The 15,512-nt window shown below is 47.4% G+C and overlaps 1 protein-coding gene across 5 annotated transcripts in view; it reads right to left on the bottom strand.

Moving 5' to 3' along the window:
- Positions 1 to 15,512, bottom strand: part of TTBK1 (tau tubulin kinase 1) — a 158,981-nt gene that overhangs the window by 46,523 nt on the left and 96,946 nt on the right. For 3 of the 5 annotated variants that reach the window (XM_039530539.1, XM_039530540.1, XM_039530541.1), the window contains exons 7-10: positions 6,489 to 6,554; positions 4,748 to 4,840; positions 3,628 to 3,753; positions 447 to 601 (exon numbers count right to left, since the gene is read on the bottom strand). In XM_039530539.1, the coding sequence (XP_039386473.1) occupies positions 447 to 601; positions 3,628 to 3,753; positions 4,748 to 4,840; positions 6,489 to 6,554 (440 nt within the window). Of the gene's footprint in view, positions 1 to 446; positions 602 to 3,627; positions 3,754 to 4,747; positions 4,841 to 6,488; positions 6,555 to 6,661; positions 6,853 to 12,954; positions 12,985 to 15,512 lie in introns of those variants that run through there. The other 2 variants (XM_039530543.1, XM_039530542.1) reach the window with 2 other exon arrangements.

The following is a 15,512-nucleotide window of genomic DNA, read 5'->3' as shown; positions in this document are numbered from 1 at the left end:
AGTTTTTCCAGCCCATTTAAAAATATCTAAATAGCTCTTTGTCCCAGGGTCACGGACCCCACTGGAGAAAGCCAGATACCACATAATGTGTATCAGCGCACGGCTCCCTCTGGCGAGCACCAGGGACCGTGTAATGTACATTGGCACGATGGCTAGTGCCACGCACCACATCATGCGCAGCACCCTCCCAATGTAACAGCGTAACCAGGGGAACGTTACCAGTAGAACATACAAGGTGACAGCACCAAGACAAATTCTCGGGATCCAGGTGCAATCCAGTGACTTGGGCACACCGTATTATACGCACTTCATCTCTACAGCCAAATGAACAAGGCTTCTGCACCTAATCCTATTGTCCATGGCAATCATGGCCTGTGTCCCTTCCAGTGACTCTCCCTTGGCCCAGTGCTTGCTGACAGCATGACAGGTGTGACCATAACACTCACCCAAACATGGCTGCTGTCTGCCTGGTGTTCTGCTGTGGTGGCGTGGAGGTGCTTGTAGACAATAAAATGTCCGTTCCAGCTTTCTCCCAGTCAAAGGCCTCGTTCTCAGTAATGCCTCGTTCCTTCATGCTGTTCTCAAACACCGACATGATCAGCTAGAAGAATAAACATAGCAACAAGGAGGAAGGTATAGGACCTGTAACAGCTGACAGCTGCTTTAAAGAATGCCTAAAACACTGAGCTTGTTCAAACTCACAATGTCCATTTCATGGGGATTTCTGACATTTTGAAATTTATTTTAGTTCAGAATCGGAACAAAAAACTTAATTTTTTAAAAATTTCCCGTGAAACCGAAATTCTGAAATAATTCAGTTTTGAAAATTTAATTTCAGAAAAATTTCCAAAGTTTGTTTCAAAACAAACTGTTAATTTTTTCATGTTATTTTATAATTTTTACATAATTTCATGACATCGGCAGTAGTGCATGTGACATCACATCATAACATCATAGAATATTCAAAATATACTATTTTGTTTTTTATTTCATTAAAAAAAAGCATTAATGACAGCTGCTACTTAGTACACATTGAAACCTCCTTATTTTCTAATCTAGCTCAAAGTGTTTCCTGTTTGTGTTGTAATGAAACAATCTGACACTGACACTTGGATCTAGAAAATGAGATAAATGCTGAGTGTGCTAATTAGAAGAGCAGCTGTTTTCAATTTTCTGGTGTTACCCTGGAATCATTTCTCTAGGAGATTGAAAACAGCTGCTCCTCCTATGACAATACTAAGTGCTTACCTTCTTTTCTTATTGAAAGTATAAAAATAGAATAGAATACTTTGGCTATATTATGACTAACATCATAAAATGATGTTACTGGTAAAAGTGTATAATATGACACGCCCCGTCCTATGATAACACGCCATGTCTTCTTATGCATTACTACTATATGTCATGAAACAATGTAAAATACTAGATAGAAATAGTATAAAAGTGAAAAACATAACATAAAAGACATTTCAAATTGAAATGTTTTGAAACTAAATTTCAAACATTTTCCAAAACAAAACTTTTGGAAACTATTTTTTAAAAAATTCTCTCCCCTACCATCCCTCCCCCCCACACAGAGGAAATGATTTTATTAAAAATTCTGCATTTGTCAAACATTTTCTGCCAGAAAACTTTTGATGAAAATCTTCTGACCAGCTCCAGTTGGTACCTCTTTCTCCCGTATCACAGGGCTTCACGTAGCTAAGGTTCTATCAGCCTGTCTCTAGAAAGCTGAACTTTCAGCCTGTTCTAAAAGCCACGTCCCCTCTCAGATCAGCCTGGAAACAGGAATGCCCAGTTAGGGCCCCAGGTTAAGGTTTATGGGGCACATTTGGGGTCATTTGGTAACGTGTCCCATGAGACACAGCACTGCCAAACGACCTCTTTTACAAATTGTAACTTTTTATAATGCTTTTTTGAGTGGAGAGAGGGGAAAATAATGGGTAAGAGCCATAAAGCTAATATCGTGGGGATGCCCCAGCTGAGATCTAGTGCCCAGCAGCAAGAACCAGCTCCAGAACTTGATCGTTCCAAAGTTACTGGACTTTGTAGGTGATGCTCTGGAGTGGCACGGTGGGCTGCGGAGAGCAATGCATGGAACACCAGCACTGAGTCCAGACCCTTGAGAGAGAGCCCTTCCATACAATCTATCCAGTCGCCTAGGGGAAGGTGACCTGGCCTAGGAGCTAGACAGATATAAGTGCAAGTCCTCTCTTCTGTTGACTGGTGTTAGTGCTGCTGTATACTTAATATTAACCGAGACCTTACAGCCGTACCTCCAAGGGGGAAATCCCTCATTCTCAGCTCTGGTAACTGAGAAGTTGCTCACATAGAAAAGAAAACGTGCCTGCTGGCAGAGCTGGGCTGAGACCCCAGGTCTCCCGTACAGCAGTAACTCAGCTGCCTGTCTTTGGAAGTAAAGGGGCTGAATGCACGGCTTTGGCTCTGCTGCCCACAGCCTGTGAGACACAAGGAGTCACCCATGGTGGCAGCTCAGTGCAGGGAGTGAGACAGTAGCTGCAGGAGGGGGAAGGATGGTCTCTGTAAGGCAATGGATGGAGGCCTGCCCGCCTGGTGCTGGGTAAGTCAATTACACGACAGGAGCTGGGGGCGCTTAGCCGTCTGTGGACAGTGTGGGGAGCCTTCCCCCTGCCCGAGCACCAGGATGGACTGTGATTAACACTCTGGACGAGGACTCAGGGTTCAATCCCCGGGTCTGCCAGTGCCTTCCTGCATGCCCTTGGCCAAGTCACTTCATCTCGGTGGGATGCAGCCACCAAATCTGCAGGCTGGATCGCCCCTCCAGGGGTTTGCATTGGTTTAACTAAATAAACTTCAAAAGCGATTTAAGTTAAACTGGTGCAACTTTCCCATGTAGCCAAGGCCTAAGTGACAGATTAATTTTCCCTTCCTTTCTAAGAACGGTGTCAAGAATAGAAAGTAAATGTTACGGAGAGAGCATCAGACATTGCTTCCCAATGCGTCCCTCTCCACACTGGCTGCCTAGAACCTCTTAAGAGCTAGGAAAAGAAAGTGTGCACGTTTTTAACCTTGATTTGATTAAACCATGCTGCTGGTCTGCTGCTGTGTCCCTAGAGCCTGGAGTTCCTCTCTCCGGCAGACCAGATGTGTGCATAACTGCCCGGCATGATTGTGCAGTGGGGCTCATTCTGCAGGCAGGGCCCATGGGCCTCCGAAGGAAGACACGCATGTGCAGAGTAGTCAGCTACTGGCAGCAGACATGTAACATGCTTAGCTCAGACACAGCTCCTTGAGGAACATAACCTGGATTTTCCAAGGGGGTGATTTATAGGGTGATTATGCACCCTACAGGCCCGACTGTCACTATGCCATGTGGGACTGATGTTTTAACTGTCTTTAAAAGACTGCTGACAACGTTCAAACAGCTCTCACGCCACCAAGGTTCATGGTGATGGGTCTGTCTGCCTCAGAGGTCGGGGCTTTTTGTTTGATGGGGTGGGAGGAGAGAGGAAAAAACTCAAAAGTGACAAACCACCCTATGATCCTGCATCTCTCCGGCTTCACAGGAATGGCCTCTCCACCTGTGAAATCAAAGCAGCCCTCCCCAGTGACATGACCAGGCTCTCCACAAGGCCAGTCTCTTACCTGATAATCGGGCTTGGTGAAGTAGTCCAGGTTCGCAATGTGATCCAGGAAGAGGTGGAATTCAGACGGCATGTGTTTTAGCAGCATTCGATGCTCATACTTCTCTTTGATCATGCCAACTTGCTCCTGCAGAAAGGGGACATACACCCAATCCCACCATCACTCTCCTGGCTGCACACTCCTAACCCCTCAGCCGAAACTTGCCTGCAGTGGGCAGCACAGTCCCTTCAGGAGCCCCCAGGGTCTTGCTTACACACACTCCCTAGCAAAGTGAGGCTGATCTGCTCATGCAGGGAAGCTTGGACTCCTCTTGGGAGCTGCCCCTTCAGTGGAGACTCCTAGGGGCGGCTGCTCTCTGGCTCTTTCCTCCCCCAGGGGGATCTTTCAGGAACACCTGGATGGTCTGTTTTATTCCCACGGACTCAATCTGATTCGCCAGCCAACACTCCCATTTAGCACTTCCTGGGAAGCTGGCTGGTGGGAAGGAACCAGTCAGCTCATCACCACAGGACAGACACGATGGGCCAGCAGCCAGGGCTGAGGTGGTCGGTGATGGCAGACAAGCTGAGACGGCACCATTCATTTCCAGCTCGGAAGCAATCCAGGGGGGACACACTGCATTTTAGGCCACGTGACAAACCTCCGCAAGGAGATCAGAGAGGGGAAGGAAGCGCTTGTGTGTGCGCTAAAGTACAGCCAAAATCCTACCCAGCGATGCTGATGTTACAAGCCAGCTCTCGTCCCATGAACGTAGCTAGGGAAGCGGCAGGAAGCACCGTGGGAGTGCACTGGTAGATTTACTAGTTAGCAGCCTTGGTTTGAAGGCGATTTAAGAGTATTCCAAGAACTGCTGCAGTGAGGTGGAGTGTGCATTCAATGTAAATGTCAGCTTACTCAGCAGCTGTGGGTGGTGCGCTCTCCTTGAGACAGGCGGAAAGTTGTTCCCTGACACCTACACCCGAGGTTTCAGTGGAACAGCCCAGGGGCTTGACTCTGCCCAGTGCTTTCTGAAAAGCCCTGGAAAACAGCTTCTGATCTATGCTGAGGTGCAGGAAAGGGGAGTGGAACAGCTGCTGGACAGACTTTACCCCCATTACACCTCAGTCACCATGTTTCCTACCTTATCTTTGATCTTGCGCCATGGAAGCTGACCAACTGCAAACTCCACTAACATGTAAAAGAGGGACCACAGGTCATCATGTCGACCCATCTCCTGGAGAAAAAGAAGACAAAGTAAAGCAAAAACAGCCAAACAGCATCTTTCCTGCTGTGTGGGAGATGGTGCACGTGCAGAGCCACCACTGTCTGTCGAGGGGAGTGTGTCACCTCCATTCTCAGGACACTTCCAGAAACGAGGGTAAATATTATTCAGGTTGTACAGTCAAGTGTCCAGACCTCAGGAACTGAGGTTGTCTGTGCAAGCTGAACTTGTAGCCCTTGTGCTTATGCGTGTAATTACACAGTCACAGGCTATTTTTTCCCACAGGACCCTGCCTCATTCAGTGCACAGAATGGATGATGCTCAATGCAAGGGGAGCTGGTCAATACTTCTTTTTATCCCCATTCTTCAGCAGTCGGCAGGCCGTTTGCGGAGGGGCTGCAGAACACAGTGCAACTCCCGGCCTAGAAGCCCGATTACTAATCCCATTTCTGACACTGACTCCTTCTGTGATCTTGAGCTAGCCACTTAGCCTCTCGGGTGTCAGCATCCCAATTTGTGAGAGAGGATAACACTGATCTGCCCATTTCCAGGGAGAACTGTTGGGGTTAATTAGCTGTCTGGGAAGCCCAGGGAAGATTAAAAGCGCCGGACCTGTGTTTTACCGCTTACAGTAATTACACATATGCATTTCCAAATCTCCTCCTAAAAGCCAGCTCACTTGGGATGCCAAAAGGCTGGAGGGAAGGAGGAGATCGGGCAGAGGGGACTTCTGGCAGGAACTTTAGTTCCATAGTCTAAGCATCAGAAGAATTTTACCATACACACAGGAAACACTACTTAAATATTTACAAATACTGGATGAGAGGGGGAAGACCAGACATTGGGGGAGACTGGGGCGAAATAGGCCAAATATTTTGCAGAAGTAACGTCCCTCTTCGGAGGAAAAAAATCTAGGATTAGTTCTGAGTTACCCATGTCCTGCCTTGAGCAGGGGGTGGGAGGAGATACCTCCTGAGGTCTCTTCCAACCCTGATATTCTATGATTCTATGTCACCAGGGCCAGGCTGCCAGGAGCCACAGCCTTGCTACAGCCAGCATGCTGCTGGGGCCCTGGGGCAGTGGGTCCATGGCAAGGAGCCGCACAGGGACATGGCTTTATTTTTTCTTATCAGGAGCAGCAAATATGGTAACTGCCAAATACTAGACAGGCAATTCGAGAAAAGCCAATGACTAGCTTATATTTTTACACATACAATCAATAACCTTCCACTTCAGCTGGAGTTATCTGACACATCATCGTGCTGTAAGCAACAAGCAACTCACACCAGCCGAGCCCTCCCGCAGCTACAGAGCTACTCTATGTCTACACGGCAATAAAACCCCCACAGCATCGAGTCTCAGAGCCTGGGTGAATTGACTCAGGTTCACGATGCAGAGCTAAAAATAGCAGTGTAGACAGTTGGGCTCGAGCTGGAGCCCGGGCTCTGCCATACACCCCCCTCGTGGGGTTTCAAAGTCTGCACTCCAGCCTGAACCAGATGTCTACACAGCAGTTTTGAGCCCCACAGCCAGAGTCAGCTGCCTCGGGCCAGCCATGGCCATGCCGCTGAGCTTTTATTGTAGTGTAGACGTACCGTTCGTGGCTGCAGGGGTGGGAAAAACCCTTCTCTTTTAACCCCTAAGAAATGGAGATACTCACTCGGTTTTTGTGTGCATTCACTGAAGCATAGCGGACCGTTCCCCGAAACCCAGCAACATTGCGAGGCTGATGGGAGACAATACATAATCTCAGAAACAAAGCAGGGTGTTGGAGAAGCCAGAGTGCAGCAAACTCCTAAAGACTTCCCAGCTCTACCCCGGGGCCATACAAACCTGAGAGCTGCAGGTCTCTTCTTAACAGCCTTCCCTGTGATCAAGTGGCTACTTAAACAGACCACACGTGCCTTAGTCCTACAGTTCCCTGAAAAACTCCTTCTGCACTAAGGGGAAAGTGATTAGTAAAGTCGCTCCGGGCAGCAAAGCTGTCAGCATCACCCAGGCTTGTACCTTCATAACCAAATTTCATTTTGAGCAGAAAGCGAGCGCAGGAGCCCAGAAGCAATCCTTCCTTTGAGTACAAACTGAGAATGGGGCAGTGTGGGTGAGCTAAACCCAAGGCAGTGCCTGAGGGCCACCCCAGCGGTTTGCTATTCTGATCCTGCCGTTGGATAGATGCAGGTGCTGATCCTGCCTGTTACCTCCCAGCAGGCAATTCAAACCCCGCCCCCCCCCGGCACAACCCTCCTGCAAACCCCTATCATACCCCACCCAACGCTACCTGCCAGCTGCCCGATGCCTCCATCTCCTGAAGACAAGCAGGCCCCACTGGAACACTTGATGGGACCACACACTAGAGCGTCCTGCTCAGACCCCTACACGATGGACTGCACTGGAGCCACTAGGTCACATTCATCTCTAATATCTCAGTCCTGCCCCGCTTCCAGTGCTCAAACCCACTCATTTCACCTCTCCAGGTACTTGTATGGCTCCCACCACCATGGTATCTGAGTGCCTAGACAAGAACTTCCCAGTTCCCTACCTATTCCCCACCCCCAAGGCAGGTGCTGTCAAAAACTCTCCCCTACCTCTGAACATGCACCAACCCTTACCCACATGGAAGCTACATGCTAAGAGTTAACAAGTGGGAAACCTTCTGATGTTCACCTATTTTCCCAGGCTCCCCCGAGTCCCTCTTGGAGCCTTTGTTCTCCCTTTCTTTACTCTCACCCCTCAAATGCCCTTCCCCACCCAGGAGATGGATACAGCTGTCTTGAGACCAAGTCAGCACTGCTCCTTGCCTCCATCACAGGAGGTTATTCCCACGGTTGACGGGGCTGAGAGTGCTGTTTCCACAGATCTCCCAGGTCTGCACAACTTCACCTGTGGAAGACGTGATCATTCTGCACTAATTCCATGTACAATAATGAAACGTGGCAAGTGATTATGGGGAGCTTTTCAGATGTAAAAAATAATAATAATAATAATGAGATTTTCAAAAGTAATGGGCGCATAGTTAGACCGGGGGAAGTTGACAATGGCCAAAATGGGCTCAGAGTTCAGCCCAGGGTAAGCACTTTTGAAAATCCCACCCTAAAAACTCCAGACAGACCCAGGTGCTTAGAAGTCAGAGCACTCAGCACCACAGTGCAAGGGATGACAGTTCAATTCTCTCATCACTTGGGAGGCAGCAGTCGGCCCTGAGGACTCAGTTGCGAACGTCGATACAAACTTCCCTTCAGTGCTGATTGGGACTCTATTCAGTCCTCCTGGCCAGGGGCTAGAACTGCAGAGCTGTGAGAGTGGGGCCCAAGGCTCAGGGATGGATTGGCTGACGGCAGTTCAGTAGAGTTCATACATGTCTGTGTATCCTCTGCCTGCCTCCCTCTGCCTGTCTCAGACTATCAGCTGTTCTGCAAGGTGCAGGCATTCAAACCGTGATTTAAATAATCTGATTGAAATCACTGTTACCAAATCTCAACCCAACCCCCAAATCTGAGCTATTGTAATTTCTGATTAAAATTTAACATGAACTGAATGATAAATGCTGGGTTTTTCCAATGCACTGCTGGTAGGATATCTTATTTGAATTTCACAAAACTGAGGTAGGCAAAAAACAAAATACTGAAAAATTATGACCCCAATTCTACGAACACTTAAGCGCATGGGTAATTTTACTCATGTAAATAGTACCACTAACTTCACTGGGTTTACTCCTATGCTTAAAGTTATGCATATGTATAAGTACTTGCAGGATCAGGACCTAAGACTGTATTTTTATATTAAAATGTTCTCTTAATGCCTGTTTGGATTTTTGTCACCACAAATTTACTTCAGGGGTAACGGTGAGTATCTGCCTAGCTTTTCAATACATTGTCAAAGTTCAAAATGGTGAATTTTTTATACCCATATTCACACAAACACTGTGTTACTGATTTATCCATACTGAACGTATAAGCAGCATTTGAAACCATAACTAAAATCCATGATCAAAAGTCACAAGTCTATTATGCCACTGAGTCCCATTGTTCCAATTCACTGAGGGTGATTTCAAGGCTTTCAGAATTAAAGTGTTTGAGAAGGAAAACCAACATGGATGCCCCACCTGTTCCCTGAGGTTTGTAATCCTGGAGCACACCAGACCGAGTGATGAAAATACTCATTCAGTCCCAGCAAAAGAAACTGTAGCAATTAACACCTGTGATGCTGCTTTCATGATCCAGCCTTGGTCCTCCCAGAGCATTTACTTGAGACTTCCACCAGTGAGCAGCTGTTACATTTTCCAGTATTTCATTGGAGAACATGACTTTCCGAAATGTAGATTTGGCCTGCAGTTGAATTACTGTAGATGGAACTCAACAACCAGCATAAGCCTCTTCTACGTATTCAAGTGTTGATTCCTAAATTGTGAGTGGAAGCTGGCATACACGGGAATATTGCATAAGCTGGAAAGTGATGTGGTGTTAAACCTGTGCTTTCATGCTTGGCAAGGCATAATGCTTTCAGAATATGCATTTTGCAGTTATCTCATTGCAGTTCAGCACAAGAGTTTTTTCTGTCTTCTTTCACACTTCAACATCTTCAGCCATAGCGCATGAATCTGTTCGGAATCAAGTCCCAACAATGTTGCCTTCAATATCTGGAGCAATTCCTCAGCTAACCTCTTCAGACCAATATTTGTTACTTTCTGACAAACAGAGACTATATCCTGTCTCTGCTCTTCACAGATTTTCATTAATTTGGGCCATTCTGAAACAAGCTTCTAGGCAATCTGCAAATGCAGATTCCACTTTTCTTCTTGAGGCATCACAAATACATGGCCATCTCTACGCGTCTTTGCAAAGTGGTTATTGTGCAAGAACTCATCACACAGGCCCTGCTCTTGCAATTGAATCCACATGGCTAACACCCTGAGCCCTACAAAAGTCAATGGGGCTCCACACTGGTACAGGGATCCAGACTCACGCATCACATCGCAGGATCAGACTGGCCATCAATACCATGGTCCTTGCCACTCTTTCCTTCCAAGTCTTCTAGCAGGAATTGTAGAGTATGTGCAGAACAGCCAGACTTTACTCACCGAGGTCATCTTTTTCTTGCAAGGCTCCCCTTCTCCTCTTAGCCTCGTTGGCTGCGTTGTCTATCACAACATCGATCGCCTGGCACTTAGTGTTCTCTCACATATTTTGATTGTATCACTAGCAATTGTGGTCAGATGTTTGGAAGAACGGGAGTAACTGGAGATGTCTAGCTTGTCACACACAAACAGTCCCTCCCTCAGTAGTTGCTGTCCCATATACAATAAGTTTGCTATGAACGTCACACCTCCCATCTGTACTCAAGACACATGCACTCTCCAGACAGGCTGTGAAAACGCACGGTTTTCTCCTCTTGAAACACTTTATACAGGAAATGGCCACCAGTTGCAAACTCTGAAGGAAGAGTACGGTCTCGTCAAAGCCTTTCGGTTTTCTTGACTTGTGGATATACAAGGGATCAGAAGGTGGTGCTGCTGCTTGCAAAAATACCACAGGCCATTTACTTATCAATTTTGTGTTTCAGATACAAAAGATGTTAAAAAACTTAGGATGTGACTTTTTTTAAGTGTGCATTTTTTAAAGTGTGAAATTTCTTAGTAGAAAAAATTCCATGTAAAATCTGAAATGCTACAAACAATTAGGAAATTCTAATTGAATTCAAAAGTACAAAATATCCACTTTAGCCATTTAAAATGAACAAATGAGAAGACAATAAAGAACTAGCAAATGGTAAATAAAAATCTGATTTAAATTTTAAAATATTTGATTCATTTTGTAAACTTTAGGATTTCTATACATTTTGTTGTTCAGGTGAAAGGATGTGTCTTTCTCCTTGTGTAGACATGCCTAGCGCATTGGGGATAAGTGCCAGAGTCCAGACAATAAATAAGGCCACGCTTTAGTCACGGGTATTTTTAGTAAAAGTCATGGATGGGTCGTGGGCAGTAAACAAAAATTCACAGCCCGTGACCTGTCCATGACTTGTATTATATACCCGACTAAATCTTGAGGGCGGGGTGGCCCAGGGATGACACGGGTGCTCTAGGGGGAGCAGTCTGAGACACCCATTGGTGCTGGGGGGGTTGGGGGGGCTGGCAGGCTCCCTACCCTAACCTGGCTCTGCGTGGCTCCCCAGAAACGGCAATAAGTGTCCCTCCCTCAGCTTCTAGGTGGAGGCGCGGCCAGATGGCTCCGTGCACTGCCTCCGCCCCGAGCGCCAGCTCCCCAGCTCCCATTGGCTGGGAACCGTGGCCAATGGGAGCTGTGGGGACAGTGCCTGTGGGCAAAGGCAGCAGGCGGCCTCCGCCAAGGGAGGGTCATGTAGTCGCTTCCGGGGAGCTCCCCTAGGTAAGCGCAGACCAAAGCCCTCACCCCTCCTGTGCCCCAACCCCCAGCCCTGAGCTCACCCACCCAAACTCCTACTGCTGCTGGGGCATGGGGGAGGCGTGGTGGCCTGAGACTGCCCCAGAAGCCAGCCACACTGGCCACTGCAGAAGTCACGGAGGTCCCGAAAGTCATGGAATCCGTGACTTCCGTGACAAACTCGCAGCCTTAACAATAACAACACAAAGCACCTCAGAGGAAACGTACAGCATGTGACGCATGCTTTGTTTATAAGGAGCTTTATTTTGGGGAACTGTATTAGGTTTGCATCCTATAGGGGAACGATCCTAGTCTATTGGATAGGTGTTCATCTCTATACTTTGAGAACAACCAAGTGGACGAGTTACATGTGGAATTCACTGACACAGCGCTAAGCACTTAAACTGTACTGCTTCTAGCAGAGGTTAGAAGCCGCCTCAAAGTCCCCAGGCCTGGAAGAGTGTCTCCAGCCCCTTCGCAATGCCAGATGGTGCCAGCAAACTCTTTTCCAGCTCCTCTGATGGCACCGAGGAAGATGTTCATAGCTGAGCCAAATCTGGGGTCAAGCAAGTCAAAACTGAAGATGCATGGTGGGGAGATGGCGTGCACCCAACACGCTCTGCCAAAGTACATTCAAGCGGAAGAGCCTGGAGGGCGGTTCTTACTGATAAAGGCCCCAGGGACTGAACAGGGATGTAAGCTACAATCCCAGACAAATGCCCCAGGGTATGGTGGTCAATGAGGGACACTCCTCACATCTGACTTCTTTAGGTACTGGTCAGCTACAATTCAACAGGGAACTCCAGGAGTAGAGCCCTGTAAAGCCAATCTCGTAGCAGGGAAATAAGGTTTTAATGTAGCGAATACAAGGCAGGGGTGTCAGCTGCTGGAAAAGGCAGGGCAGAGTTTTATTTTAGAGAAAAATAATTAAAAAAACTTGGAAGTGGGATCTCAGACTAGTCCACCTCTACGAAATGGTGACTTCTCTTCACTTGTGACAGGAGCTTTTTGCAGATGTTACTAAATCCTGATATTTACACTTCAGACTAAACAAGGAGAACCTTTCTCCTCCAAAGTGTGTACACAGGATGGAAACCCAGAAGGGATTTCCAGAGAAACATGGCAGGGCCCCTGGAGAACCTGGGAGTCCCACCGTCTCTGCCAGTGCTTGGCAATAGGTCCTGGTTGTAAGGACTTACCAGAAAAGGTGGGACAGGAAGCAAAGTGAAGCGAAGCTTAACTAAACAAACAAGTAAATCAAGCAACTTAAACTAAATAATCGGAACTTCCGATTTTGATCCGTGCGACAGGCAGGCTGCCCCGGTGACCTGGGGTGAGGGGCACAGGTCTCTGCTGCCATTGTGCTGAGGGCCCCATCAGAGACAAACTCTCTGTCCCGTGAGATTTAGTGATGCCCCTTTTAACGAATACGGAAAACCAGACTCAAAATGCAACAATACCCAGGATGAAAAGCCCTGGCCCTGACACCAGACCCCCAAGAGTGACAACCAGTTCCTGAGACTGGAACCCCAGAGTGCCCAAGCGCCCCTGAGGCCAAAACCCGAAGAGCTTTGGGCTTCTGCATCAGATTAGGTGGATCTCACAATCCTGCTGAAAAACAGAAACATATCATGAAGGGAAAACGCAAACAGACTTAATTCTGAACTCCATCGAGAACGAAAGCACAAAACAAAATGAAACCCAGAAGCATGGTGATGGCTCACTCACAACTCATGGCAGAGATGGTTACGAGCAGCGGATGGGAAGCCAACGCATCAAACACAGCCTCAAAAGAAGAGCCCAAAAGAACTGTAAAACAGAGAAACCCAAAGAAAACCATGATAAAAAAACACAAAATGGAGAAAAATTAAATAGAAATGAATTAAAAATCAAAGCAATATTGCATCCTTCCCAATGCACGCATCTCCTCCTCAGCTGCTGCTGTCAGCCCCCAGGCCCACTCCCCAGCACTGGCGGGAGTGTCTCCCCTGGCTGTGCGGGGGCCCATTGACACAGCCAGCCCTTTGAGACAAGGACCCATCCTTTGTGAACAGCCTGTCAAGCACCATGAGCTCTCCACCGGAGGGACTGGGGTCTCTCCCGAGACCAGCTTCTCCCCACTCGCCAAGGCATAAAACTCAGAGCAGCAGCGGCTGGTGCCCAAAGCGCTGTAGTGGGGGCTTCAGTCTTGCCCTCCCTGAGACAAGTGTTTCTGATTCTCCCCCTCAAATGACATAAAATAAAATAAATTGACCAAATCAACCTTTTGGGACTCCTCCCCCTCCCATAGTCAAATCAGCTCTGCCTTCCTCACCCGATCCAACCTCAGCTCTGCTCCCCCGCTGCTGAAAACCCCTCCACACTGCCAGCTGCTGCCTTGCCGCTCCTCACCAGGTCACTTCCAGCCCCCACCATCTCGCTGGGCCACAGGCCCTATCTCCACCCTCCTTGCGAGCGCAGGCTGGCTAACGCCATACACGTGCGGCCTCGGGGCTCTGCACGGGGGTTGGGACGGGAGCATGCTGAAGGTCAGAGTGTGGCCGTAGAAGGGATTATTAAGGGTTCACCATAACGAGGACAAACACGACAGCTCGTTTGCGCTGTCCATTATATGGCACACAGACTGCAAATCGTTGTGTCGTCTGTTTTCACAGCGTGAGATACGGGCTTACATGACAAATCGCCACTAATAAATAAGCTCTGTGACAAATCTGGCGCGGGGAGGTATTACTGCATTTGATTCGATAAAAATCAACTGGAAGTGACTGTCATGAGTCTACTCAGGTTGTTGTTATGTGTGGTGCAGTACTGTGCTGGGAACTGTACAAACACAAAACAAAAAGACAACTCCTGCCCCCGTGTAGCTTACCCTCCACGTTCTCCAGCATGAGTCACAATTCTACCATTTAAACTCATGGTGACATGGAAGCTGTGATGTATCCGGCAGCAGCAGGGTACCAACCAAACACATCTTGCTATGAACATAACCTCTGGGAGAATACAATGTTTATTTACATGGCTTTGGGCTTACTGCTGTAGCTGTGCGTGCAGAATTCCACTCCCCCAAACTGCTCGACTCATGTGCTTTCACTTGTCCCCTCAGAGGTGGAGTTTTACAATTGCCATGTGTCCAGTTATTCACCATTGTTACAGATAAGACAATAATAAGCTCTTCCTCTCCCCCACGTCATCTCTAGTACCAACCCACTCCCCCACAAAATCCTACGCTTTTATAGTATGAACACAAACTTTTTTTTTAAAAAAGTCCTGAAACTACCAAACCCCGTGCCCATCACTCCCTGCATTGTGCCTGGATTTTGTGTCCATTACATTATTCACGTAGCTAAAGTTGCGTAACTTAAATTGACACCTCCCCTCTCCCCGCCGCAGTGTAGATCAGGCCTAACTCTTTTAGGGATGATATGTCTCATGTGAAAGGTGGGCAGCACAGACCCATTGGGCTTGGATTTAAATATTTCAGGTCTGAGGGAGGATACAATATATTCTATGCACAGTCTCTCTCTCTACGGTTCATTCTTTCCAAGTGAAAGAAAGTCTGCTCCAGTTGTAGGAAATACCATTTCTTCTTTACCTAGGTGCATTTCTAGTCTGCTTTTCACTGCAGTAACAAAAGGCTCTTTTTAAGAGTTTGCACCGAAGTGCAAGCATAGATTTAGACTGAAAATTAATGTCAGAAAATTAAAATCTTCTTAGTTACCCTGTCCTGCAACACTGACCATGTTCATCTAAAGAGGCTATGTACCATTCTGCCTAAGATGCTTTCCTTCTGCATAGACAGACCGTCACTTGCACTTGCATATAGTATCTTCAGCAAGGCACTGGAAACTACTGCAGTGCAGTCTGAATCACAAGGAGACAGATCTAATCAATGGACTGCAGCTGACTAAGCAAAAAAAAAAAAAAGAGCACAATAGCACATTGCCAGTTCAGACAAACAGGAGAGCTACATCCCAGAAAAAAGACCACCTTTCCCTTGGTGCCCAATGAATGCCTGCACTGAGCTGGTGAAATAACAGCTCATCTGGAAATTTTTCAATGACTATTTTTGAAAATGCAAAGAATCCACAGCTTGTTGCGATTATATTAAAAAGGACGTAGGCACCAGGCACAATTACTGCCTGTACTGAGCCAGGTTCCTATAGGGAGTGCGAATTCAGCCTTGAAAACCTGCAGTTCAGCATGCTAAACAACTGCAAAGCTTCTCTCCCAGAGGTTACTTACAAATCCTGTTAGGTAACAGTAATGACAGCATGCTATGTTACACC

Source organism: Mauremys reevesii, linkage group 3 (assembly GCF_016161935.1).
Source record: "Mauremys reevesii isolate NIE-2019 linkage group 3, ASM1616193v1, whole genome shotgun sequence".
Classification (NCBI taxonomy): Eukaryota; Metazoa; Chordata; order Testudines; family Geoemydidae; genus Mauremys; species Mauremys reevesii.
This window is presented reverse-complemented; position numbering and strand designations above follow the sequence as displayed.